The 27,492-nt window shown below is 37.8% G+C and overlaps 1 protein-coding gene across 1 annotated transcript in view; it reads left to right on the top strand.

Annotated features, from left to right (window-relative positions):
• The window catches only part of LOC122789809 (rho GTPase-activating protein 6-like), a 442,274-nt gene that overhangs the window by 246,584 nt on the left and 168,198 nt on the right, over window positions 1-27,492 (top strand). Inside the window, exon 5 of the mRNA XM_044057251.1 lies at window positions 22,196-22,251. Coding sequence (XP_043913186.1) covers window positions 22,196-22,251 — 56 coding nt within the window. The remainder of the gene's footprint in view (window positions 1-22,195; window positions 22,252-27,492) is intronic.

Below are 27,492 nucleotides of genomic sequence, written 5' to 3'. Positions count from 1 at the left end.
CGGCCTTCATCAGGGGAGTTCCTACCAAGGACATTTTGGAAGCTGCAACTTGGAGTTCAGTGCATACTTTTTCTAAGCACTACAATCTACCTCTCTACTCTAAGTCTAGGGCAGGCTTTGCCTCTGCAGTCTTGCAGGGCCTTTTAGCCGCCCCTTCCTCTTCCCTTTCTTTCAGCTTTGGGATTCTACCCTACAGTCATGACTGCAACAGTGAAACACGATGAACATAGTACAGTTGTGTACACCTACCATAAATGTAGATGTTCGAGTGTCTTCACTGTTGCAGTCTGGGTTTCCCTCCCTCCTGTCCCCGCTTATTTTTACTTTTGTGTATTTCATTTTTCACCATTCTTCTGAGGTATATTTGCAAAGGTTGTGGGACCTTTTTTCATTTTGGGACTCCTGACATCTGGGGCAAGAAAAACTGGAGAAGATGGTGTCGGCTGTCAGCTTTGTACTCCTGGCGCTCTGACGTCAGGGAGCATGGTTGAACAGCCGACGCCGGACCCAGACTTTGGGATTCTGGCCGACCGAGGTCTGCCTGCCGGCAGGGGAGAACCCTACAGTCATGACTGCAACAGTGAAGACACTCTAACATCTACATTTATGGTAGGTGTACACAACTGTACTATGTCTTTACAACAGCATCACAAAGTGGACCCACATACCAGTGAGAGTTCAGCTGCAGAGGATACTGCTTCACACAGGTCTGTCCTGCCATGTGATTTCTCATGTAATCAGTGCTTGTGTTCCAGAACTCAGTTCCCAGAACTCCATAAAAAGAGTAGACTTTTTTTTAGATGTGCACATTTTGGGCAGGAGGAACAGTCTTAATTTTCAGTGTATTTTGAACAGTTCCAGCTGTTAGATATACTTCATTCAGATTATTTTGGGGTATTATATTTTTTATGAAAGTGGCTTGTCATGTGGGAAACCCAGAAGACTTTACCTGTATTACTTTTTTTCTAAAGTATATGCCTTGTAAAATGTAAAAGGAAAACAAAAACAGTCTGAATAAATTACTGCATTTGGAAATTGTATAACACTACTGAGATCAAGGGCTTTAAATCAGTTGTTTATTATTGCTGTATTTAAGATTTGTAAATATGTATCCTGGTGGTTATTTATATTTCTGAATCTGTTTTAGTGTTATCTGGTATTGTCTGAATTATGTTTCTGTTATCTTCATTTTAGGTAGCAACGTCTGCTAGAATCTATACTGTCCAAAAACCAAAAAGACTGGACACTGCTCGAGTACCAACTCCTTCTATTTATTAAAAAACAGACATACAAGTGATGAGCGCTTTCGGGCCTCTGCCCTTCATCAGATAAAGCATCTCCCAAAACCAAACATTTTAAAACAAGTACAGACCAATAGAAAGTCAGTAAAAATCAATAAAAATCAATAAAAAACCCGCCTGTTCTTAAGGGCGGGTCTCATAGGAATGACTTCATTAAGCCCAGGGCTCCTGTGTGCCATAAACTCAATTATCCATTTAGATTCAGCTAGCTCTGTTAATTGTTTAATGTCACCCCCTCTTTTGTTCAGCTTCACATTCACTATCACTTTAAATTTGAAACTATGTGTAGGATGAGCTACCAAGTGTCTATATAATGCATTGCGTATATCCCCATTCCTAATCGAAGAGAGGTGCTGCAAGACCCTAACTTTGAACATACAGTTGGTCTTGCCTACATAAAAACTTGTGCAGGATTGACACTCTGCCAAATAGACCACATCAGTGGTTCTGCATGTTGCTCTCCCTTTCAGATCGAACAATCTTCCAGTCACTGGATGTATAAAAACACCCCTACTATCTACGTGGGCACACGCCTTACATAGCCCACAAGGAAAGATGCCCTGTTTAGTGATGGCCAGATTGTCCATACTGGTCTTTATCTTATCTTTACAAAGTAAATCTTTCAGGTTTTTATTTCTTTTATATCTAAAAACCGGTTTATCACCTAGTATGCTCTTCAAATTTACATCACTAGTTAAAATGTTCCAATTCCCTCTGATCAGTGCACAAACATCACCTATATTGCTGCCATAAGTTAGTGTCAGCCTAGAATCATGTCCACTGGACCTGTCATGCTGTGTGCCTGTGCCTGTGTCAACAGTTCTCAGCCATGGTTTGTACCTATCCTTTCTGTAACCTCTGCCAAACTCCATCCTGTTGTCCACCAATTTCCTATCATAACCCCTGGTATGAAAACAGTCCTTCAGGGTCCTCAACTCCTGCTCAAAGCATGCATCATCATTGCTAATTCTGGAAATCCTAGCAACCTGTCCCTGCACTATATTAGGAAATATGTGTCGAGGGTGCATGCTATCAAAGGAAAGCAAGGTATTCTTCCAGCAATCTTTTCTATATAAACTGGATGAAAAGCCATTCTCTGTCAACTGTACCCTGACATCCAAAAAGTCAATCTGTGTGCGTGAGCTATTAACCGTGAACCTCAAAAATGAAGTGGTGGTATGTAGGTAGGAGAAGAAAGCAGCTAAAGAGCTGTCGTCCCCATCCCAAAGAATAAAAATATTGTCCACAAAACGCTTATACATCTTGATGTGACCTTTCCATGACATGTTATTCAACACCATACTCCTCTCCCAGAAGGACAAAACAAGATTAGCATAGGTGTTGGCACAGGGGGTGCCCATGGCTATCCCCTGTGCCTGCCTATATGCTTGATTCACACCTATAAAGACATTATTATTCAATACCAAACCAAGCAAACCCCCTATGGTATCAATCTTCAGGGTGGTGACACCTAACTCCTGCAAAAGTTCAGAAATGGCTCGTATCCCATAGTCATTGCCTATGACAGTAAACAGGCTCTGAATGTCCATAGTTACCATAAGTAATTCACCATCAAACTGATCCACTTTATAGGCCCCTAAGTTTTTCAAAAAGTGGCCTGTATCTAATAGCACACTATCCAATTTGACTAGGTATGGCCTTAACTCCGTCTCCAACCAAATCAAGATGTTTTCTGTCACCCAACCTCTGCCAGACACTATAGGTCTGAGAGGTGGGTCAGGTTCTGATTTGTGTATTTTTGGTAGAGCTTTAAATATAGGTGTCACTGGTTTCTCTATCATAAGGAATTTAAACAAATCTTCATTAATCAACTTACTATCCAAAAATAACCGTAGATTATTGTGTACCCTGTCTGTAATCCCTTTCACACCTAAAGGATTAATTGGGGTATACGTATCAACATCCTGTAACAATCATAACAACTTGCTTTCATACCAGGAGGTGTCCAGTGCCACTACAGCAACATTGTTTTGTTTTTCATAGAATCTATACTGTCATAGTCCAGGTTTTACCACTGACCTGTAGTAATTCCTGGAATATTGGTTTTCAAAATAATATACTTAAAAATGATCCTATTAAACAACAGATATCTTATTCCTTCACATTTAGTGTGCAGACAGGCAGTCTTCTGTTCCGAACACACACCAGTCTCTCACTCCATAACTTCATGTTCACAGACATGCCGATATCATTCATAGCTTGTATAAACTGTTTAAGCAGTTAACATGTATTATGTCACGAATAGATAAGTAACATTTCCATATTTTTCTCTTTTTGTCCCAGTTGTTTTTCGGTTATCCCCCTTCTTCCTGTTGATTGTCCAGTGTCAGCGAAGAGGTGCCATAATTCAGACACCCATCTTTATCCATTTGACATTTTTTTGGTACTTTAAAACAGATCCATTATGCAACTGGCAAAGCACCTGGAGGGATATGCAGTGGACCAGTGGACTGACAATGCAGGCAGTACCCTGTTTTCCATGAGAGGTGTACCATCCAAGCAGCCTTGTTTGTCTGTTCCCCCATAAACTGTCAAGTCTCCTTCGGGGGGGGGGTATGCACTGTCTAGTGTGGCCCTGAGTGAATGCAACTCTCTGCACCCCCCTAGGAGAGTAAACTAGGCAATGTTCCTTCACACCACCCTCTCTCTGCTTGGTTCCTTCAGTGTGGGGAAAATAATTGAGCATATTTTCTGGATCAAATTCCAGGCTCCATCCCTTTGCACCATGGAGCCAAGCAACACATTGTCCACAGATGTCTTGCACTTTATTTTGTAGAAATAGGTTAACCCATGCTTACATTCATGCATGCAGCACCTTCAAAATGAAAAGCATTTGCCATTGGTTAATATTGACTAATGCTGGAGAAGGACTGTAACACTACTGGTTAAAGCTCTGCTCTCCTGCCCTTATACCAAAATGCTTATATTCCACTTAATTATATCTGCAATCATGTGTAAATGGGGGAAATTCATGTTTACATTTGGCTATTACTTTTCACTGCTTTACTCTACTGTGCCTCTCTGTATCCTCCAGCTTGCAGATAATTATTAAGCAAGAAAATATTTTTTTTTACAATTTCACAAAAATAATCTCCATCCAAAGCAGTATAGTAGTTATTCATAAAGTCAGGTTGGCTCATAAAATTTATGAAAGTAAACTGAAGCAATAAGGCAGTCTTTGCAAAGCAATTACATTGTAGGATGATAATGTTTCAGTCACTATATACGTAGAAACTGCCAGAATATCATTCAGCTAGAATTGGCAATGTCTTCATTAATAATACACTAGCAAAACAGTAGCAAGGTTTCCACAAAGGCCACAATGTCCTTTTCAGTTCAGAACTTTTCTAAGCACCCTGTTAAATACCTCAGATCTGCAGGACTGAAAAGTGTTATCAAGACAAAAATATATATATTGCTTGCTACCTATAAATCTGTTGCAACATTACATTTTGAACTCCTTTAGAGATTACTTTCATAATGTCAAATGTCATCTGATACATGACTTTTTCATATCATTAGTGACCCCATATCTTTAACCAGTATTGCTGTCATTTAGTTCCATGTAAGCCAATGTTTTGCACTTATCCATGCTTAAGATCTTTTATCTTCATGAGAAGAGGAGTCACCACTGCCATTGGAAGTCTGTCCCTATTACTTTATTTTCAACATTGCATCTGCTGTTCCTTCTGTGAATTTGTAACTTTATTTTATGTCATTTGTTGACCGGGCTAGTCCAACTGGATATATGTCCATTTTCAGCAGAGGCCTGGGGAGAAAGGCTCCAACAAACACAAATAATAGTTATTTTACATGACTGATTCTAAAAATACAGGTACATCTTTTAACAATTCTTTACATTTCTTTACATTGCTGGTTTAAGATTCTTTATACATGAAATGATTTAAGGGAATAATACAGGAAGATGTTAGGAATGACATGAGGTTAATATATGAAAACACACTCTCTTTAAGGATTAACGGAGGAGCACCTGCTTGGTACAGAAAGAGTACTATATACCCAGTGATAAGTGAGGAATTTAGTCAGGATTAGTACAAGGGCATAACCAATGTGTTTTGAAGTGTAGTTTCAGTTTGTTTTTAAAATGTGTTATTGAGGAAAGCAAGGTCAGGTCACTAGGGAGTGAATTCCAGGTTTTGCCAACAGTGTTCGAGAACAAGGAGTCACCAGCCATATTGTTGGTTTTGCTTATTTGTACAAGTAGTTTGTTTGATGAGCGTAGGGTCTTAAGATTATTGCAGGGGGTGATAAGGTTAATAAGTATTGGGGTATTAGTAGCTTGATACAGGATCTTGTGTGCAGCGGTTATTTATTAGTTGGTTTGGTAACTCTAGCCATCCTAGTTGTTCTGAATTATGAAAATGATGGGTTCTGAAAGCAGAGCCAGTGGCAAATCTGGCAATATTATTATAGGAGATTGCTAGCTTGTTAAGGCTATTTTTACACAAATTAGTAAATATAGTGGAGGCATAGAGGAGAGTAGAGATTAAATGAGTATGGGCGATAGTCCTAGCTAATGGAGTCAGCAAGGGTTTGATGCTATAAAGGGAGCTGAGTTTTTTGTTGACTGTTTGTTTTTATTGTACTGTTAATATGGGCGTGCAAAATCTGAGGGTAATGCTACTCAATGCTAGAAGTCTAAACCTCAAAATGCACTCACTCGAGGCACTACTTAAAATGGAGAACATTGACATCTGTGCAGTGACAGAGACCTGGTTCAAAGCTCCAGAGAGGACCCCTGCATTACCAGGCTATAATTCATACCACACCATTTTGCCACCAAACCTGGACCAAAACACTAAAGGTGGAGGCATGTCCATATTCATTAAGGATATCCACACCTCCAAGCTAGTTGCTCAGCATAATGCATCCAAGATTATCCAAGTTCAACTAACTCTGGGCAAAACTGCAATCCAGATTGTAGCTTGCTACAAACCCCCCACCATGCCCCAGGATTTCCACTCCTCTTTTCTTGATACACTGGAAAATATTAAGGTACAACCCAACACTCTAATAATGGGTGATTTCAACTACCCTACCATTAACTGGGAAAACTACTCATGTACCAACTCTTTTGCTCAACGTTTTCTGGAAATCATCAATTCCATTGCCTTGGATCAACTTATCCACACCCCCACAAGGGGCAGCAATATCCTAGACCTGGTCATCACCAACATGGGTGGCCGGTGTTCCACATCAGAGGTCAGCTCCTCGTTGGTCATATCCGACCACAAGCTAATCACCCTAGACATCCACATCCCGCTACCACCCCCCATTAGGGAAACAACCGTAAAAAATTTCTCCAAAGCCAACTTCACGCTTCTTAAGACAGAAGTGGCAAACTTCACGACACCCATGCGGATGGACAATAGAGGTAAGACTGCTGAATCCTACACAAATGCACTTTATAAGCACTTACACGAGTGCATGGATCATGCTATCCCTAACAGAACCAAGATGCTATCCTCCAAAAAAAGGAAGCCAATCTGGTGGTGGTCTGCCATAAACAAACTCTACAACAGAAGAAAGAAACTGTTGCAAAAAAGAGTAAAATCCCACGATTGGAGGAACTCACTGGTCAGCCTCATTAAGAAGTTGAGATCCCTCATAAAATCCCCCAAAGCTAGTTATGAAAACAAAATTGCCACTGATTCTAAAGACAACCACAAAGCATTCTATAGCTATGTCAAGAATCTCAATGGCAACACTCAGATCTGCTCTGAGTTACAGCACAATGACACTAAATGTACAAAACCAACTGATATTGCCAACATCCTGGCAGATAGGTTCAGTGCTAACTTTACCCCCCTCCAGGGCCCATCTTTATTCCAGAAGAATGCAAAGTTCCTGTAATCACAGCTGCACAGGTAAAAACCTCACACTCCAAAGCCAAGAACACAGCATCCATGGGACCTGACAACATCCCAGGCTGCCTTCTACATGAACTACAGAATGAGCTGGCGCCTCACCTAAGTACTATGTTTAATCATAGCCTCACCTCAGGCTTTGTGCCCATTGAATGGTGCTCCGTGACAGTTATCCCACTCCACAAAGGGGGGGGGGCACAATAGACCCCAGGAACAACCACCCCATTAGCCTGACGAGCCTAGTCTGCAAGGCCATGGAACATATCATCATGGAACTCATAAACAAAGACATTGGAGATCTCCAAACTCTGGACCCCACACAGTTTGGGTTTTAAAAGGCAGATCATGTCTCCTAAACCTGATGGACTTATTTGAAGTAGTCACCAAAGCCAAATTTGGGTGGGAGGTTGGTGTAATGGTTAAGGTGCTTATCCGTGAAACACAAGGTGCAGGGTTTGATTCTGACATGGGGTAACTGGCTAGGCTTAAAATTGCCCATAAAGGCAGTTAGCCTAGTACTGACCTATGAACTATAAACCATAGATGAGGGTAAGGTGGTTCACACAGCCTATCTAGATCACGCCAAGGCATTCAACACCACCCCCCACTCTGGAATTATAGATAAACTCACTAAACTAGGTATAAATCCCTATGTCACAAGATGGGTTGCCAACTGGCTTACTGACAGAACCACACTGTAAAAGTTGCAGACTCCAAATCAGACTTCAGACCAGTGACAAGTAGAGTACCACAGGGTTCAGTCCTGGGTCCTCTCCTGCTTAGTATCTACTTCTCTGAAATACAGGCTAACACAGAAGGTTTTTGGCTAACTAAATTCGCAGATGACTGCAAGCTAGGAGCCATAATAGAAACTCCTAACGATGTGGACATCCTACAAAAGGGCCTCACTGAGACAGATGCCTGGTGTCAAAGACATGGTCTCAAGCTCAATGCCAAAAAGTGCATTGTCATCCTCTTTGATAAAAACTCTCTACCCATGAACTACCCCATAGGAGGTAGTCGACTTACCACCGAGAGTGTGATGAGACCTTGGGACACAGGTGGATAGTAGTCTCTCCTTTGATAATCACATTGCCACAGTGGTCAGGCAATCCTTCTACGTGGCACACCTCATCACAAAAGGTTTCTCATCCAGAAAAAAAGAGGTCTTTGTTCCCCTCTACTTATCTCTCATTAGACCCATTATAGAGTACAACACCCCTTTTGGTATGTACCTCATAAGACATCTACAACTTGAAAGGCCGCAAAAATACCACAAAGAGGATTACTGGCCTCAAACAGATGCCTTACACAGACCGTTTAAAAAAACTCCAGCTTTACCCCGTCGCATATCGCCTACTCAGAGGCAATCTCTGCCTAGCATGCAAAGCTATGTCAAACCCAGAGCTGTTGGACATGCTCCATTTAAAGAAATCCCAATCCGTCCGAGCTACACGCTCTAGGGACGTAAACCTTGTCACCACAATAAACAGAACATGCTGGAGGGATAGATTCCTGTCTCAGAGACTTCTCATACTCTGGAACAGACTACCTATCTATGTCAAACAGAGCTCCTCATTAGCACTCTTCAAGAAGAATCTTGATGATTGGATGGGTAATAGGAAATTCACCCCGGGGATCACTTCTGTGGTTCTGCTTGACAGGGGCACAGGAAAATACTTTTCTTGGGTGGCGATAGCCAAGGTACCTTTTTGGCTAGGCTTATACAGGCCCTAGGGCCAATAGCCTAGTACTTATCTATGAACCTATGAAGTTAAGGTTGTTATCAAATAATACCCCTAGTAGTTTGATAGTGGGATCAGGAGATATGATAGTACCATTGTTTGACATAACAGTAAAGTTAAGTGGGGAGGCCCTACGAGTTGGAGTGAATAGTAAGAGTTTTATTTTTTTTGGGGCTCAAGAGGAGGCAATGTTGTAGAAGCCATTTTTCGACTGTATTGAACACCTTTTGGGTTAGAGTTTATAGATCAGATGGAGAAGTGGCTGAGCAGACTAGCGTGGAATCATCTGCATATTGGATACAGGTAGCTTGTGGAATTACTGAATGCAGGTCATTAATAAAAATGGAAAATAGGAGTGGACATAATATAGAGCCTTGAAGGACACCAAGGGCAATGGGAAGGTGGGTGGATAAGTTATTATCCCATAGTACAGCTTGTTGTCTATTGTTTAAGTAGGATTGGAACCATTGTATGGCTAGTGAGTCTAGTGAGAGAGTTTTAAGTATGTTTGAGTAGCTGATGGTTAACCATATCAAAAGCTTTAAAGAGATCAATAAACAGGGCTGAGGAAAGAATGTTATTACAATTTTTGTTGATGCAATCAGTGAAGGATAAGAGGGCAGAAGTGGTGCTGTGAAATGGCCTAAAACCATGTTGACCGTTAGCTAATAGGTTGTTTTGGGAAAGGTAGTTTAGCAGCTTATGTACACATTGTTCCATAATTTTTGCCAGGGGTGATAGTATAGCTATGGGTCTGTAGTTTGATAACTCATTGGAGTTACCACCTTTATGTAGGGGAGATATGTGAAATTTTCCAGATAGATGGGATGGTTCTTTCAGTTATACTTCTATTAATCAGGATGGATATGGGATAGGCTATGGCTTTTGCAGCTTTTTGTAAATATTCTGCTGGTAGTAGATCAGCTGAGGGGGTGGTTGGTTTGGGTTTCTGACTAAGGGTACAGACAAGGGATGTAGGAACAGGTTGAAAGTGAAATGAAGAGAGTGAGCTGGATATAGCAGCAGTCAGGCTTGAGCTGTCAGGGGATAGCAAGAGACTGGATGGTCTCTGTAAAGAAAGTGTTAAAGGTATTAACAATTTGTTTGGGATTATAATGGTTTGTGCCTGATAGGGTTGGTGTGACAGAACGACCAGGGTGTAAAAGTTTATTGATGCCTGCCCAAAACTTTTGAGGTTTGGTTTGATAATGCTCTTTCTGTTGCTATGTACCAGATTCTTCGCTACCCTAACATGAAATAAGTGAACATATGCTTGAGAAAAAGTCCATGTAAAATGTTGTAGATGTCCATGTTTCTACAGAAAGCTGCAGTCAGGAAGTTCCATTTATGTATGCTCGACAGAAAATGTAAGTGATTACTCCCTTCTTTCTCTTGTTGTAGGTCTGTAGGCAAGTACAAGGCTATCTGCCCTTGTGGGCCACATTCTCTTTTTGTGCTTGAATTACCCTGTCCCATTTGGTTAGAGACTGGTCTTGTCTATCCTATTTCATCTCTTATCCTCTTGATAGCAGTTTGTAATCCAAAATAGGAAAAAAAAAAAACCCCGCTAAATGTTAACAGATTCATATCTTCTGTCCTAATTAATCCGATAATATAACACTAAAATGTGGTCAAAGCACTGAATGAGGTCTAAAAGGCGGCAGGACTTAAATGAGCTATGTAATGTTTGAGTTAGAAAGATTGGGTAGATTGTAAGTGACGTACAATGTTTGCATCTGGGAGTGTGTCAGTATGGTTTGGGATGTAAAATGCTTGTGACTAGGATTGTGTCGGTGTAGTTTATTTTCATTTATATAAATGTATGATTGCTAATGTAGTAAGTTATGGTTTATTAAAGATGTTTGTTTAAGAAAAGGCAGGCACTGAATAACTGATGTAATATTGCTTAGATTATATGATATATAGCAATATAGCAAAAAAAAAACATTGTCCAGTCATTGTGTTCTGATCTGTAATAGTAATGAACCAATGTCTTTAGAGAGACTGAAGTCACCCATATGTCTCTTAGGAAAACACATATAAATTATAAAAACTGGTTGTCTTCTTTAGGTGCTGGGGAAGGAAGTTAGGTAGCTGTTGGTGGAGGTAGGACACCTAAGGAAAAGATTAATTGCCCCACCACCTGATGCTAGGAAAGGTGAACCACATTGTTTTTACTTGTAAGCATTTTTAAAACACTGTTATGATTTTTAATCTCAGTCCTACAAATGGAGGTCTGTAATGAGCATTCTCATCTTATCCATGAAATTATATATTTTTATATTTTTACTGAACCTTTTTTAATCTTTACTTCAGGATTTGGAGCATGCCATTATAAAAAATCCAACAATTTGATCTTATTTCTGAAAGTCTATGTACTTAGGATGCATAAGGATTAGGAATTATGTTTATATTTTGAAGTACTGGATCTCTTGCTAACTAAATCTTGTATATATGCATAATTTCTTCACAAGCCTTCACTCTTCAGGCACTCCGCAAACAGAGATTAATAAAACAAATTCTTTTTTGTGCAGATGTATTAAAACAAGCATAAATATTTTTTCTCAGTATAGAAATGTAGACATAAAAGATTAGATTTGACCAGAATTGTCATTAAGTATGATGGATATATTTTGTAAAGCATACAAATTGGGTATACCACCAAAATAATTATATTTTCTGTATACGGTTAGCTTAACACTGCTTTGCAAAACTCTTACAGTACTAATAGTTTGTACTTTATTTTTAGTGCACTGTTATTAAAAATGTGTTTGAGACTTCATATAATTATATTTCCTGTATAACAGCTATGAATAGATAAGATTGTTTCAATTTAGTAGTGATACTGGCTGGATGCTTAAAGAGGAAAAATGTAGTTTAGCTTTAGCAAACGACTTGTTGCTTCCACTCCAACATGGTGCAAAACATAAGCTGATAAGAACACTGGCAAAGGTATTGTTCAAGTTGAGGTGAACAAAGTGGGCTGTCAGGAATGCAGCAGGTCTGTTTGGAGCAGACCTTCTCAAGAAATCGAGGATGAATGAAATCTGAATGGTGGTTTAGAAATGTCTGGGTGGAAAAAGGATTAAAGAGGTAGAAGACAGATTGCCCCAATGGATTCTGTAGTGCAAATGCAAAAAAGCACTGTTAATTTGAAAATGTAGTTTTCAGATTTAGAAGCCAGGAAATCAACTCTTGGAAAATCAGCTTGTATAATGGGAAAATGTGATAATTCAAAAGAACTGGTCAGTGTACCTGAAAAAAATAGATGGGTGTCTCAGATTTAAGAACATTTGTATTTGTACCAGGACAAATAAGATATATGTTCTGGAAGAGGTCAAATACTTCTCTAAACTGTGGATACTAGGAAGTGTATTGAAATTGAAGGGGTAGAAGGTTTTCATAGATCAGGATTCTTTAATTTTCACAAGAGGTAAAATGCAACTCTTGTATCCTACATATTTTAGTGTTTATTATACTGTTGCTAAAATTTCTTTAGTGATCTAGAAAGCTTTGAAAGAGGTCCAATCTTATCAGAGGTAACAGTATGGAGAGGCAGTGATTGAAAGCATACTTTAGAATTGGCTGTCGATGGCTTCACAGGAAAGGAACAGCTCCAAGAAGGCAGCAGCATCTGAAAATCTGCAGAGCTTCAAAAGAGTATGAAACTAGAGGAAAAGGTTGCATTGGTGGTAGCAAAGCAATGGGACCAATGCACTATTTTCAGACAGTATCCTAAAACTTTTGATCTGCAATGGAAACTGTTGAACAGTAGAGTTTCTTGTTGCGTAACTCCAAATTGTTGCTAGCTTGTCAGTGTTTTAAAAACTGCCTCTTGGTCATGAAGATGTTCTTCCCTTCATCTAATATTGTTTGTCATATGAATAATATCAGTGCTAGAAATAGTGGAAGGCTGTTTATGGCCGCAAATTACAGACTTTTTATGTCTTTTTTTTTTTTTTTTTTGCTTGTTCTATTGTTTGTTTACATTGAAGTTTTTAACTGAAACAGTTATCTGTCATATAGAACTATCATGTCTTAAGCATCTGTTGTATGCATTATTCTTAGCAGACCCAGGATAAAGTGCAACTATGGATTATAATGTAGGAATGGATGTAGCTGTGTACCACCTAAATTAATTGACAAAAAAAAATAAGCCATAATTAAATAAAAAATTTTTAGTAAAATGGCAAAATGAAGTGATTAATGCAAGTACTCTTAGTACTTAAAGATGGTGTGACCTTCCCCTAGACCCTTGAGCAATATGAAGTGAGTGAAAAGATTCATCCTATTTGCAATGGTGGAGTGAGGTCTCTCGGTTTGCTATCCCCACTTTATCTTGTATTTATTTGTTTGTATATATAAATTTGATTACTGTGTTTGAAGTGAAAAGCAAATTAATCTTGTAAGACAGTACTTGAATAATATTGTGGGCCCCAGTCATAGCTTCTTAGATACTGCTTAGTAACATTTTTCAATATGCTTGATGAGAGATCTGTCTTCTACAGTATGAAATGGAGACAGTAGGGTTTCTCAGTTGTGTACTCAACAAAAAAATCAGAGGTTTATGAGCTCACTCTGATGTTAAAATGTATGGATTCAAGCTGCACTATCTATGTCCAGGTTTACTGTTTATTTACAAGAAGAGGAAGTCTAAGTCTAGGAATATGAGTGATGGATAGGTCAACTTGCATATAGATAAAACTATAACAGTGGATTGCAAAAAAGAGATAAGCTGCAGGAATGGGTACCACATGGGTACCATATATACATGGAATTGCTTAGTGTTCCATGTGTTCCACACTTTTAGAAATGTGGTACATAGGTAACGTATTACAATATTAATGCTTAGTCCTTCCAAAAGGAAATAAAGGAAGGGGGGAGAGAGAGAGGAATGCAGTGATGCATGAAAAGGATATTGTGTGTAGTTTACAGTTATTGTTACGGTTGTGTTAAACCACTCTAAGGTCATTTTTGCACACTGAAAACAAAATACTTATGCTTCTGTTTTATGCGTATGTGCCTTTATTATATGTACAAATTATATGTGATAAAATGTGAATCATAATAGGGTGCTTATCTTGTCAAATATTATCCCAGTTATAGAGAATTGTTTATTCTATTTGGCCTTGTAAATGTGGTCTTAAATTGTAGCTACCTTGTTAATTGATAAAACGTGACTAAAGGAGCTCTAATACTGAAGGATAGATACTGTCTAACTTTGTAGAGAGTTTGGTAGGGTGATGTGATTTTTTTACCATTTGGAAGATTTGAAAGACAAGGATTGAAGACATGTAGCTAACAAGAACTACTAAAGTGAATCAAGAATTACTATTTCTCTCTCTCAAGGTGAATTCCATATCTCAAAACCATAATAAAATGGTTACGATCTCCGACCCACTCATAATCCTGGATTACCTATCAATTTTACAATAGTACATGTTTGATAGAAGAGTGGCATTCTTTGATGGGAAGTATTATCCTAACAATGTGTGTTCAGCTATTTTCATATCACATAGCAAATATAAAGTCTTAGTGCTGTTGACGGAAGCTTGCAGAAAATGGTCAGTTTCACCCATCTGTAAGTGTGCATTTCAAAACGCAACACAAATACTTGGTTGGAAAGCAATGCTTTGTAAAGCAAAGAGCTGCAAGGAAACTCGACCTTGAGCACCGAAGTGCAAGTCATTTGTCTGTTCTGCTGTGTCACAGGGACTGAGGCAGAAAATGTTTCTATAGCTGTCACATTTGAAAGGGAGATGGGTAAAGCAAACGTTGATGCAGTGCTAGAGAACTGTGATGATTAAAAAGTAATGAATGACCTTCATCAATTAAAGCAATGGCCAGGCAAAAGGGCAAAGACTTTTACCAGCTCCTCCTTTATAAGGTTTCTAAACACTTTGACATGTAAGGAAAAATGGGCATTTATGACCAGAATACAATAGCACTTTTGATACAGAATTGTGTTAAAACTGCACCTTATGTTTAACCTTACCCTGGTGTCTTCCATCCATATACAGTTTGCCAGTCAACATAGGTTTTACAACAGGCAACCCACTGGGGAATGTTATGAGCACTTTGTATTAAGCTTACTAGACACACACACACACACACACACACACACACACACACACACACACACACACACACACACACACACACACACACACACACTCTCCAAATCAACAAAATAGTGGGGTAAGGTGAAAGAGGATGAAAACTGTAACATTACTGAGAAACAACATGGAGTCTTCTATATATTCACGGTGTCGTGCCTGCATTAAAATGGCCTAACAATTTGGTGCTCTTTTAAAAGGCGTTTCCAGTTAAAATGGAAAATGTAATTTTCATGTGCCAGAAGAAATGATGACAAAGCTGTGTGGGCTACCTGGTGCTGCCTCTGACTTTTGCAAGAGTTAATTGTATCCTGAAAGCAGTCAGGTGACTGTGTTTATCGTTCCATATGCTGTTAATTATTATGCTATATAGTACTTTAAATAAATATGAGCTGGTAGTGTTAGCACTCCAAAGATTTTTTTCATGGTCAAAAGATTTGCATGCCACATGGCCTCAAAAACGTGCAGTGAACAGTTCACTTATCTTTATGTAATGAGTACAGTGGAAGAGTGTGAGGGACATTTGAGTGCCTTGCAGAATTCAATTTGTACAGTATTGGAACCGAAGGAAGAAAAATGCATACATAGACAAATGTAGCTCTGTTTTCTGGTGCATTTAGTCGGTGTGTTTGTTTGGGTTATACTGTCACAGAAACTGGAATGTTATAGAGAGTTCTCAGTATGGTAATCCTAGGAAATGTATCCTGAGTCGTTCAACAGTGTGATAGCCACTGTATGGTCTGCTCAAGAACAGAATCTGAGAACAAACTACATTTGAACTCTTGAAAGAACTGTTGAAGAACAACACTTGTTCTCCCATTTCTCTGAGGATGCTAAAAAGATTGCTCTTTCATCAGAAGAAAGCAGCTGTTAGATTGAAGGTGATATTTTTCACGAAAAATAAAGTACAGGTCACCGCTGAATTATTCTTTGTGGAATCTCCTTTATTAAAAGTAAGCGCTTTGATGATTAGCATAACTTGTTATCTTTGCTTGTGTGTGTGTGATATTTTTCAGTTATATGGGGAAGTGAATGCTTGTGACATATTTTTGCATGAATAGCAGTAGAAAAGAAAGGCACAGCATGTGTATGGGTCTGTGAGAAGTATTGGAAATATCTCTAGCAATTCCCAGTCGAAACAAATGTGAAGTAACAAAAGATGTGCTATAATGTACTTTATTGGACCAGCATAGGTTTTGCAATTAATCTAGTTTTCGGGCTACTATGAGATCTTCATTTTGAGTTAGGTTACTCACATCGGGTACAGTGTTTAAATATCCACTTGTGTTTAGAAAAGGAAGTGTACAATTTCTTTCTTATTGGCAAGCAAGTCACTTTGGAAATGTCTGTGTGGAAAAAAATGGCATACAAGCAAAAACTAATTTCCAGTTGGTAACAGATTGTAAACTACTGATTTCCTTGATCCAAACAATAACTTAAAACAATGATCTATTGCATTATGGATGGCATTTATTACAGCATATGGGAGTTAAGCTAAGAGATAAATATATAGGACATAAAACACTCATTAATGTAGACTCATTTGCCAAGTTCTGTGTGAAATAATGTGAGAGAGAATGGAGCTCATTCAGTTATGTGGGGTGCTACATGTCACCTGTCATAGATGGCATAGCAACTCCTCTAAGAAAGGTAAACTGTATTGGAGAAGCTACAGCAGACATTGTAATTGCGAATCTTGATCAAATTCCTGTAAGCTGGTTGCCCAGTGTCCAAGTAATGTATGGCATGCATTTAAAGAGGTCTTCCCACCGCATGATTGTTTGGACACAAGTCGTGCCAGAGTCATGATACAGTAGAGTATAAGATTATGTCTTTTTCACGCATTAGGGGCATAGACTTTTACTAGACTGTAGATAGAAGGACATAAAGAATACATTTATGTTGTGCTGGCTGGGTACTGATTTGAAGAAAACACAAACAAGAAAACCACTGAGTCCTAACCACTTGCAGATTGTCAGTAGAAGGGGGGGTAGGAGCCATCCATCCCCAGGCTAGGCAGAAGAGTTATAACCCATTGGTGCCTGCCTAGGAAACCCTACTGGCTCATGTATTCAGTCTACAGTGGAAGGGAAGTGGTAGGGAGAGGGTCACTTTGCTGATTCCAAAGAACAACCTACTCTTCAGTTCCATAGGCTAACTGCAAACTCATAATGGCTGCATGGTCAGGAGGTAAGGTTTGCATGTTCCTACATACTTCCCTCATTCCCTGGTTCAATAGAGCACAAGTCATTGTGGAAACTGCAGGTGTGTGATGCAATCTGCTACCTCTAGTTGTCATCAATGCTACCTATCTAGCTTCCCTTCCATGAGGAGGAATGAACCAGTACTGGTCACTCGTCCTCATGCTCCGCTGTCCATTCCATCAGACACTTGTGCCACTAATGAAAGCATAGTTCATCTGGGCTCCACCTCTCTACTTAATGGATCTAGGTGGCAGAAGCATAGCAACAGTTATGCTGAATGTTCTTTAGTTTAACTATGGCAAAATAATGTATTGTTCATGTAGAAATACAATACAAATGGACAATGTACAGTATGCACTAATCATATTGCATGTATCTTAACAATTTATGTAGCTGGATTCAAACATTTGCTGTAAGAGATTTGCAAAGATGCAACATAGCACACTGTTAACTCATGATAGCCAAGTGATGCCTCCATGCACTTCTTCAGTTAAATCCTACTAATGTCTGTATGCCTCAAATATTGCTTGTTCATGTTTACATTAATAATTCCAAAACCATGCTACATACATAATATTAAAAGATTTCATCTTAAAGCTTACACAGTGACAAAAAAACTGTATTGATATTTGACCTCTGCCTAGTGCAGGTAATATTGTTATTTACTTATATTGTCATAAATGTCTTGTTTTTCTAAATACCTCTACAACCAAGTACCGCAGTTGGATAAACGAATGCTGATGATTATATACATGTAACTCAAGTGACTGCTAAGATATTGTAAGCTGTTTACAAAATATTACAAACTTAATAGTTACTGTCTTTACCTTGACTTATAAAATCCTGTTTAAGACATAGAACCTAAAGCATACTACCACTATAAAAGTATTTTGTGTGGAAGAGTTTGAAATTTACTCTTTTTAGTAACCTGTATGATTCCAGAGATAAAAGCCTTTGTTTAAAATGTGAGGACATAATTTCATGCCAACAAAAAGCTTGGGCTCCGCCCATCATAATTACAGTGCAGACTTCCTGAGTTCTACTGGAGGGATTGAGTGACTGACATCATTTCTGCATGTTGATTGCTAATAAAAAAGATTTCTGAGTATTTTATTGTAGTTACTATGAAACAAATTAATTTGGCATACCTATCAACCTCTTAGTGCAAGAAAAATGGACAAAGCAAAAAATATTGGGGGACAGAGGACCAAAGTCGGGGACAAATTTTAAATATTGCTTATTATAAATTTAGAACATTGCTAGAACAATAGGTTTTGCATTGGCGAGCATTTTCTGAAATATATGAAATCCAACACTCAAAGGTCTACCATTTTAATGACTTCAGTCCTCATTGATTTGCTTTTGAGCAGTGGGCAGTCTTCTTCTTACTATGATCCAGGTTTTTGCATTTTTAAGAATCGCTGCAATTCTTTCTCAGTGTAAGTCGACATTTTATGTTGACAAGTACATGACTTTAAATGCAGCAGTTCTCAGAAAAGCAATCTGAATAGTTAGTAAGAATTGCTGAGAATTGTAGTAAGTTGGGTCAAAAATTTACATTTTTCTGATTATTATACTTGGATGGATTTTGGAGCTACTAGTGTTTTACGTATGTTTTCTATTCCCATTGCAGAAGTCATCACATTTATTGCCATGGAGTCCTGATAACATATAGATGTGCACGTACATAATTTTCAGAATATGCAGGACTTGGGGACGTGTAGGTTATGGAAACTTATTTCCTTACTAGCCAGCCATGTGCGTTTTCAGCCTGATTGCTTAAAATGTTGAGTCTTCAGAATGTGACAAGGTGGGAAAGATTGATTATATTACTACTCAATGTACAGAAGTCCCATGCCTCTATTTTGAATGGGTTTAAGAAGCAAAGATAACCGGGGCAATAAATGCAGTTTCAATGTCTTGTTTTTCTGTAAAGTCTACCTCCAAAAAAATATATTTTCAAAGCATTTGACATGACTGCAGTAAGCCACTGCTAATCTGTTGAAAATGTCAATTTAGCCCGATTTATAACCATGAAACAAAAATGGTCATAAATGACATGGGTAGTGATAGTTTTTTTTTTTCATTTATAAATAGAAAATATGCTGCAGGCATCTTAAGCAGTTTTATCCATTTTCAAATGCACTTTTAAGCTATAATCCACATTATTGATTCAAAATGCAGTGCTCCTTCATCAGTTCTAAGACCATTTAAATAAAAAGGAAACTTTGCCTGCCCACATTCAACTCTTATACAGTATGCAGATAACTCTTCTATCATCACTGTTGCTGATAAACCCCCCTGATCTGCTCACCTTAACACAAACCTCCTTCAGTCTCACTGAAACTTGGCTTACTAATGACCAACTCATTCGAAATTCTAATAAGACTCAACTGCTTCTTTTCCTACCTAAATCTCTCCATCATCTTAATCCACTTTCACTATCTCCTCCCTCAATAACACTACTATCTCAACTGAACCCCACACACAGCTCCTTGGAGTAATTATTGATGACTAACTTAAAGTTGACCTTCAATTCACCACTACATAAAGAAAACTCACCAAAAACTTTGTTTACTATATTGAAATAAAAAGTTTACCTCCACCTCCAGAATCTGTTTCCCATATTTATCTTCTCCCTAACCTCTTCTACTGTTCTAACATCCTTATGAATTTACAGTCCTCTCTACAAACCAAACTTGAAACCAAATACCTCAAAGTTGCCAGATTTGCAGCCAACCTTCCACCTAAATCCCACCAATGCCTTGCACTCCATGTACTTGTTTGGTTAGAGTTGCCTAACCAACTCCTATACTCTGAACTTCCTTATCATCCAGTCCATCTTAAATAAGCCTTTCTCTTCCCTAATATTTCCTCCCTTATCTCCCTCTATAACCATCCTTGTTCCCTGATAAGCTCAGAACCATGTATCCTTCAGATTTATAAACCTAAACAAATCTCTAGGACAGAACCTGTATAGCAACCTTCCTTCTCTTTCATGGCACAGCCTTCCTTTGGCACTCATAAAGATTACACATTCTCAAGACTTCAAGACAGCTCTTAGGAATTGCCTAAAAAGTACATGGAGATGCCTCTGTAATCTTCCTCTTTTCCCCTTCCTCCCCCTCCCCCTCTCCTTCCACGTCTTCCTCTATAACATTCGTCTCTATCTATTCTTATTCCTTTCTTCAGCTTTGCCTACTGCTGTTCTCCTTTCCCCAACTTATTTCACGCAGACATTTTATAGACTCTATCTCCTTCCCCTTCTGTCTCCCCCTTACTTTAATTCCATCAGACTAACCACTACCTCTCTAATCCTGCTTTACCTACTCCTCACCATCTCTCCTTTTACTTACTCCTGCCTTACTACTAATCATCTGCTAAATGACCTCTTATTTTGTACAGCTTTGCTCACCTTTTTCTCCTTTTCCTGTTATCCTTTCTTATGTACATTAATTCTACTTTCAAACCTTTCTGAGAATTAATTACCTGTTGGCTGTTTTCTTGTTACTTGTATCACTTATAAGTTAATGTAATAATAATACTAGTTTTACTTATTGTGAAATTTTATTTAATCTATGCTGTGAAATGACCAATTGTATATTTTCTAGTTTGGAGCTTTTCTCCCCGTGCCTCCGCTGAAAAAGGGCTCAAGCTCAGTAGGACTATCCCATCAACAAAAGACAAATAAATAAATAATATGTACATTGTAATTGTTATAGGCCAGGTAGTAGTTTGCTGCTAACCTGAAGTTCATATTTCTTTACATAGAATTATCTTGTAAAAATGTTGATTTATCACCTTAAGTGAAGCCCTTCTCAGTGATGCAGTGCTGAAAACCTGGCAGTGTTCACTTTAGGAATCTGAAAGAATGTTACCCTATAACTGCATACAAAACAAGGGAAGTATTCAACATATGGCAGAGTGCTGTAATTCTGTATAAATTAATTGTGCTGCCACATGGTCATAAATGTTAGCCGCATAGTACCATTAAAATGCAATACATCAGAATAACCTTGACATACACAGTATGATTGCTACCAATACTGTCCAGATGTACATGCTTCTGTCTTGACTCACGTGCCTTTAGAATTTGTGCATAAACACAAGGGTGTGTAATGGTTTTATTAAGTGAAAGGCTACATGCCTGCACTGAGTTTTACTCTTCTTGAAATAAGTAAATGTGTGGTCATAGAGGGCGTCATGGAATCACAACTGTGAACACGTTACCATTCTCACTGATAGCACCCATACGTAATAGTACCAAACAGAATGTGGGGCTATGCAGTTAACCCCCTCAAGATCTGCATCTGTGTCATATTATTTTAACTTAAGTTTGCTAATGAAGTACTGTAGGGTAGGGGGTGAAGCAAAGAAAAATATACATATTTGCAGATTTGAGTAAGGGAATATCTCTGTATTTATGTGTATAGATATGTGTGTGTATACATATGTATGTGTGTGTGTGTGTGTGTATATATATATATATATATATATGTGTGTATATATATATATATATATACACACACACATATTTATTATTTGTTTTCTGGGAAAGCCTGACTTGGAATGAAGCCAATTTTCAGCGGACGCCTGCATGTCTTTGTAATGTGGGAGGACACTGGAGTACCCAGAGAAAACCCATACTAACACAGGGAAGACATGCAGACTCCACACACAAGGCAATCCAGCTGAGAACTGACAAGCAAATTTCTTGCTGTGAGGTGTCAGCGCTACCACTGCACCACTGAGCCGTTCAAGTTTTATATATATAAAAAAAACACATACACATTATTAATGAAAGCATTTATCTCTACTTTATAAGCTACTACATACATGATTTTTCCAGATGTGCTTGTATAAGTTTAAATCTCCATTGATGTTTGGGTGAAGTAATGTACACTTTGTTTAATTTCTTAGGTCTACATACTGTAGGAATATTCCGTGTTGGAAGCTCCAAGAAGAGAGTTCGGCAGGTATGTTTCTTTATAATGTGAATATTCAAGTACGCAAACTGCTTTTTGTTGATTTGCATATTAGAGACTAACAGTAGTTAGCAATTAAGGCTTTCAAATTCTACAGAAAGCACTTAAATAATGGAGACATTTTATAAACCTAAAAGTGGCATTCACAGAACTCATGTGAAATACAAAAAGCACTTGTTTGTATATCCAGTGATTTCAAAATGCCTATAAAATGTAATGTAGTTTGTCTGCGTCTTTAGTTGTTGTCGTCTTTCGGCTTTGCCCAGTTAGAGGTCGCCACAGCGGAACTCCGGTCCGCTAATGATTGGCAGTAGATTTTCACGAACGCCGAGGTGCCAGCTCAATGTTCAACCTTCAACGAAGGCACGCCCATTTACACATGTCTTTCGAATGCCCACCCAACCGCAGGGAGGACATGCAGACTCCACACAGAAAGCACTCCCCGCACTCCAGCCGAGAATCGAATGGGAGAACCTCTTGTTGTGAGGCAACAATGCTACCGCTGCACCACCGCGGATCTCTTATAAGCTTATTTATTTAGTTATATTTAGTACAATATGCCTACTTTCAGTGTTTCAAAGACCAGATGACATTTTAAAAACATAGGTACCAAATCCCCCACAAAGAAACATCATTAAAGACAAATTTCAAAAATTGTTTATGCATAGCAAACCTGTTAAAATCAAACACAAGCCAGTAATAACTGGTTCATAGGTTTATAGGTGGTGGTTAGGTTATCGTGATATTCATGTACTGTTGTTTAGCTTATCTGTTTTTCTTATAAATTTTTTTGTTACAATCTTTGCACATACATATTGTTATACAGATGGCCTATATTTTTATTTTCTACAGTTGTATTACTTGTTAATGTGGAGATTCCAGAGAAATTGACTTCTGTTTAACACAAGTGAAATAAGTAAAATAAACATTCATAGAGAGAGAAATAGGTATGCAGTACGATCAACAACAAAAAAAAAAAAATAGAACTGTCCACCCCAAGAGCAATAAAACACTGACATTTTGACAGTCTCATAGTATTGCATATTTTATTAATTACAAAAAAAGTACATTTGTGTAAAGAAAAAGACGAATGCAAAACATGGCTTTTTTTGCCTACTGATTAATTAAAAAAAAATGGTCTTAAAGGTGTAATTATAAATGTCTGCTCCACAAATATTGCACTTACATTTTCCTTTTTTTTAGTTGTGCGTGGGAATTAGTCATATTTAGTTTGTGGAAAAATATGGATTTAATTTCCTTACTATTTACAAACCAGCTAGAGCACCAGTACTTGCTAAGTGCTCATTTTGTTGATATTCTGTTTGCTAACATTTATGTTCATATTACACTGCAGTCTTTTCCCTTTGTTTCACTTGTCTATAATTTGCAGATTACTAATTTTATAAACGCCATGTTGTCTTGTTTTGTTTTTAATGTATGGACATCTGCTTAAAAAAAAAAAAAAGATAAACAATGTTCTTAGCCAGTTTATAGACACCCAGAATGTTAATATGAGGAATGCCTGTACACAGATTTGCAGTAAATTTCACACATTCATGTACACGTGCACACAAGTGCACACATACATGCACAAAATCTTCTTAGCTAGTTTACAAACACTAGTTATTAATATGAAGAAATGCTTGAATATGGATTTGCAATGCACTCACACACACACACACACACACACACACACACACACACACACACACACACACTATATATGGCAGCACTTAAAATAAGTGAAGCTCCCTAGTGTCAACATCAGTCTTGTCGACATGCTTTGATTCTCAATCATCTTTTTTGACAGGTTTGTGAGATCAACAATCCCTGTGGTTGGGGAATATGCATATTCACCAGTTATGTGTTGGGGATGTATGAAATGAGGTGTTTACATAGTTTTTGTCAATTTTAATGACCTTGATGTTTGGAAGTTTCTTGTATTATCAGTACTCTCATATATGTACATCTATCTATCTATATATATATATATATATATATATATATATATATATATATAGATATATATATATCATTTTGTTGCATAATAAATCATTAAAAAAACAATGGAAATAAAAAGGGAAGTGTTTTGAATCAGAACTGAAACCTACATCACCGTACACCACTTTAATCTAAGTAACACTTTCTAGACTGTAGCATGTATGATTATCAGATGTGCTTCAGCATCTGCAAGAGAGAAATGCAGCTTATTGATTTATAGATAGAGAAATGTCAGTTCAGGAATCTGCAGGGCAGCTATCTGAGAATTTAAATCCTACGTCCTTTCATCATATTGCAGCTGGTTTACTATTAAAACATGGAAGCTGCATGGGTCAACCAGTCACATGGTCGACATGAAATCCTGAACAGAGAAATTCTGACCAGGTTGAAAGGTGAATACATCGACATCTGTAGTTCAATGTATTCGACATAGCAGGAGGTGATGTCAGTCACCCGTGCTATGCAGCTTCCATACCGTGACATTCCATAGTCAGTGGTACATATATTTTACTATTTTGCAAGGGGGCTACACCCTCCCCACACACTCCCTGCAACTTATATACACCAATTCCGAGATCGTACTACAGTGAGGAAATGGGCTAATTCCTTATTCCTCACTGAACCGAGATGTCGCTGCACAATGCTGAACTCAGATACTCGAACTACACTACCCATTTGCTGTAGTGTAGTCTGTGTATTTTGAGTTGGCATTCTGCCCATTGGAAAACTGCCTTTCAACAGCATGCCAGTCGACAGCAGTGACTTTGTGTATTTAATTGTAAACTGTTGCAGCTAAATACATACATTTCTTTCATTTTAGTACAGCTAAATAAATAAATTAATTAATTAATTTAAAATGCATATTAGAATAAGTCATAAATATTCATGATACCACCATGGCACATAATCAACTGTCATAAAATGCATTTAACAAGGAAAACAAACAGCGTAGAAGCAGTAAACCATGGTTAGTGTGGGCAAGCCTTGCAGGATTTAGTCACATCTGGCTAAAGCATTTGGTTACTAGAGCTTCTCCCTATTAACCAAATTTAAATTTATTTGCATGTGTTCACTGGTATTATCTGACTAGGCCATACAAGTACAAGACCCCTTTTCAACAAAGGCCTGGAGGAGAAAATCTCCATTTGTAAGTAAGCAAACATCTTTTTAAAGATTAGCAGCTTAACAAATCATTGTCTTTCTATTAATAAAAAGACTTGGCAATGTAAATAAGTGTAATTTACTACATACAAGGAAATGCAGGATATCGTACATTATGAGATGTGGAGGTAAAATTTTCACAAACACAAATATGGAAGTATAGTTTTAACAAGCACATTGTAAGACAATCAGGAAACAATTTTCATACATACATTTTCATGAATTGGAAGCCATATGGCAGAGTACGACAGTTAATACTGGAAAGATGAGAGGAAGGGAGGCTTGGATTATATTTTTCAGTCAGGTGGTATGGGACACTTGCATAGTTTGTTATGGAAACAAAGAAAGCGAAGGACCTTGAGGAAGTTTGGTTTGGATTTTATTAGTCTGCATTTTGTAGGTACTGTAAAGTATTCCATAGTAGAGATACTGCATGGGGGTAAAGGGGTTTGCTAAGTGAGTTTTATGTTTTAATGGCAGTGGCCAGTACTTTTTCTTGTGACTGCAAGTGTCTTTGGGGTTTATACTATTACATTAAATTATTAAATAAATTATTAAATTATTACATAAAATAAATATAAATAGCTCAAATATACAATAAAATATATAATGTATTATATGCATCCTAGATCATATACTGTGGTATCTATCTATATATATATATATATATATATATATATATATATATATATATATATATATATATTTATATAATGTTATATTATGTGTAATATATAATATCAATATATAATAATAAATATAAATATTTAAATAAATAAAGATGGGTGTGGTAGGGATGTGCCACTTGTAGTTTCAAGTATTTGATGAGATCTGGAAGTTATAACCATTGTAGTTTGTATTAGTTTGGACAGTGATGGGTTCCTGTGTGTGTAGTATTTGATGAGATCTGGAAGTTGTAACCATTGTAGTTTGTATTAGTTTGGACAGTGATGGGTTCCTGTGTGTGTAGTATTTGATGAGATCTGGAAGTTGTAACCATTGTAGTTTGTATTAGTTTGGACAGTGATGGGTTCCTGTGTGTGTAGTATTTGATGAGATCTGGAAGTTGTAACCATTGTAGTTTGTATTAGTTTGGACAGTGATGGGTTCCTGTGTGTGTAGTATTTGATGAGATCTGGAAGTTGTAACCATTGTAGTTTGTATTAGTTTGGACAGTGATGGGTTCCTGTGTGTGTAGTATTTGATGAGATCTGGAAGTTGTAACCATTGTAGTTTGTATTAGTTTGGACGGTGATGGGTTCCTGTGTGTGTAGTATTTGATGAGATCTGGAAGTTGTAACCATTGTAGTTTGTATTAGTTTGGACAGTGATGGGTTCCTGTGTGTGTGTAGTATTTGATGAGATCTGGAAGTTGTAACCATTGTAGTTTGTATTAGTTTGGACAGTGATGGGTTCCTGTGTGTGTAGTATTTGATGAGATCTGGAAGTTGTAACCATTGTAGTTTGCATTAGTTTGGACAGTGATGGGTTCCTGTGTGTGTAGTATTTGATGAGATCTGGAAGTTGTAACCATTGTAGTTTGTATTAGTTTGGACGGTGATGAGTTCCTGTGTGTGTAGCATTTGATGAGATCTGGAAGTTGTAACCATTGTAGTTTGCATTAGTTTGGACAGTGATGGGTTCCTGTGTGTATAGTATTTGATGAGATCTGGAAGTTGTAACCATTGTAGTTTGTATTAGTTTGGACAGTGATGGGTTCCTGTGTGTGTAGTATTTGATGAGATCTGGAAGTTGTAACCATTGTAGTTTGTATTAGTTTGGACAGTGATGGGTTCCTGTGTGTGTAGTATTTGATGAGATCTGGAAGTTGTAACCATTGTAGTTTGTATTAGTTTGGACAGTGATGGGTTCCTGTGTGTGTAGTATTTGATGAGATCTGGAAGTTGTAACCATTGTAGTTTGCATTAGTTTGGACAGTGATGGGTTCCTGTGTGTGTAGTATTTGATGAGATCTGGAAGTTGTAACCATTGTAGTTTGTATTAGTTTGGACAGTGATGGGTTCCTGTGTGTGTAGTATTTGATGAGATCTGGAAGTTGTAACCATTGTA

Source organism: Protopterus annectens, chromosome 15.part0, assembly GCF_019279795.1.
Source record: "Protopterus annectens isolate FY-2018-M chromosome 15.part0, PAN1.0, whole genome shotgun sequence".
NCBI classification, from domain to species: domain Eukaryota; kingdom Metazoa; phylum Chordata; order Ceratodontiformes; family Protopteridae; genus Protopterus; species Protopterus annectens.
The sequence above is the reverse complement of the archived record's forward strand: the minus strand, read 5'-3'. Positions and strand labels throughout refer to the sequence as shown.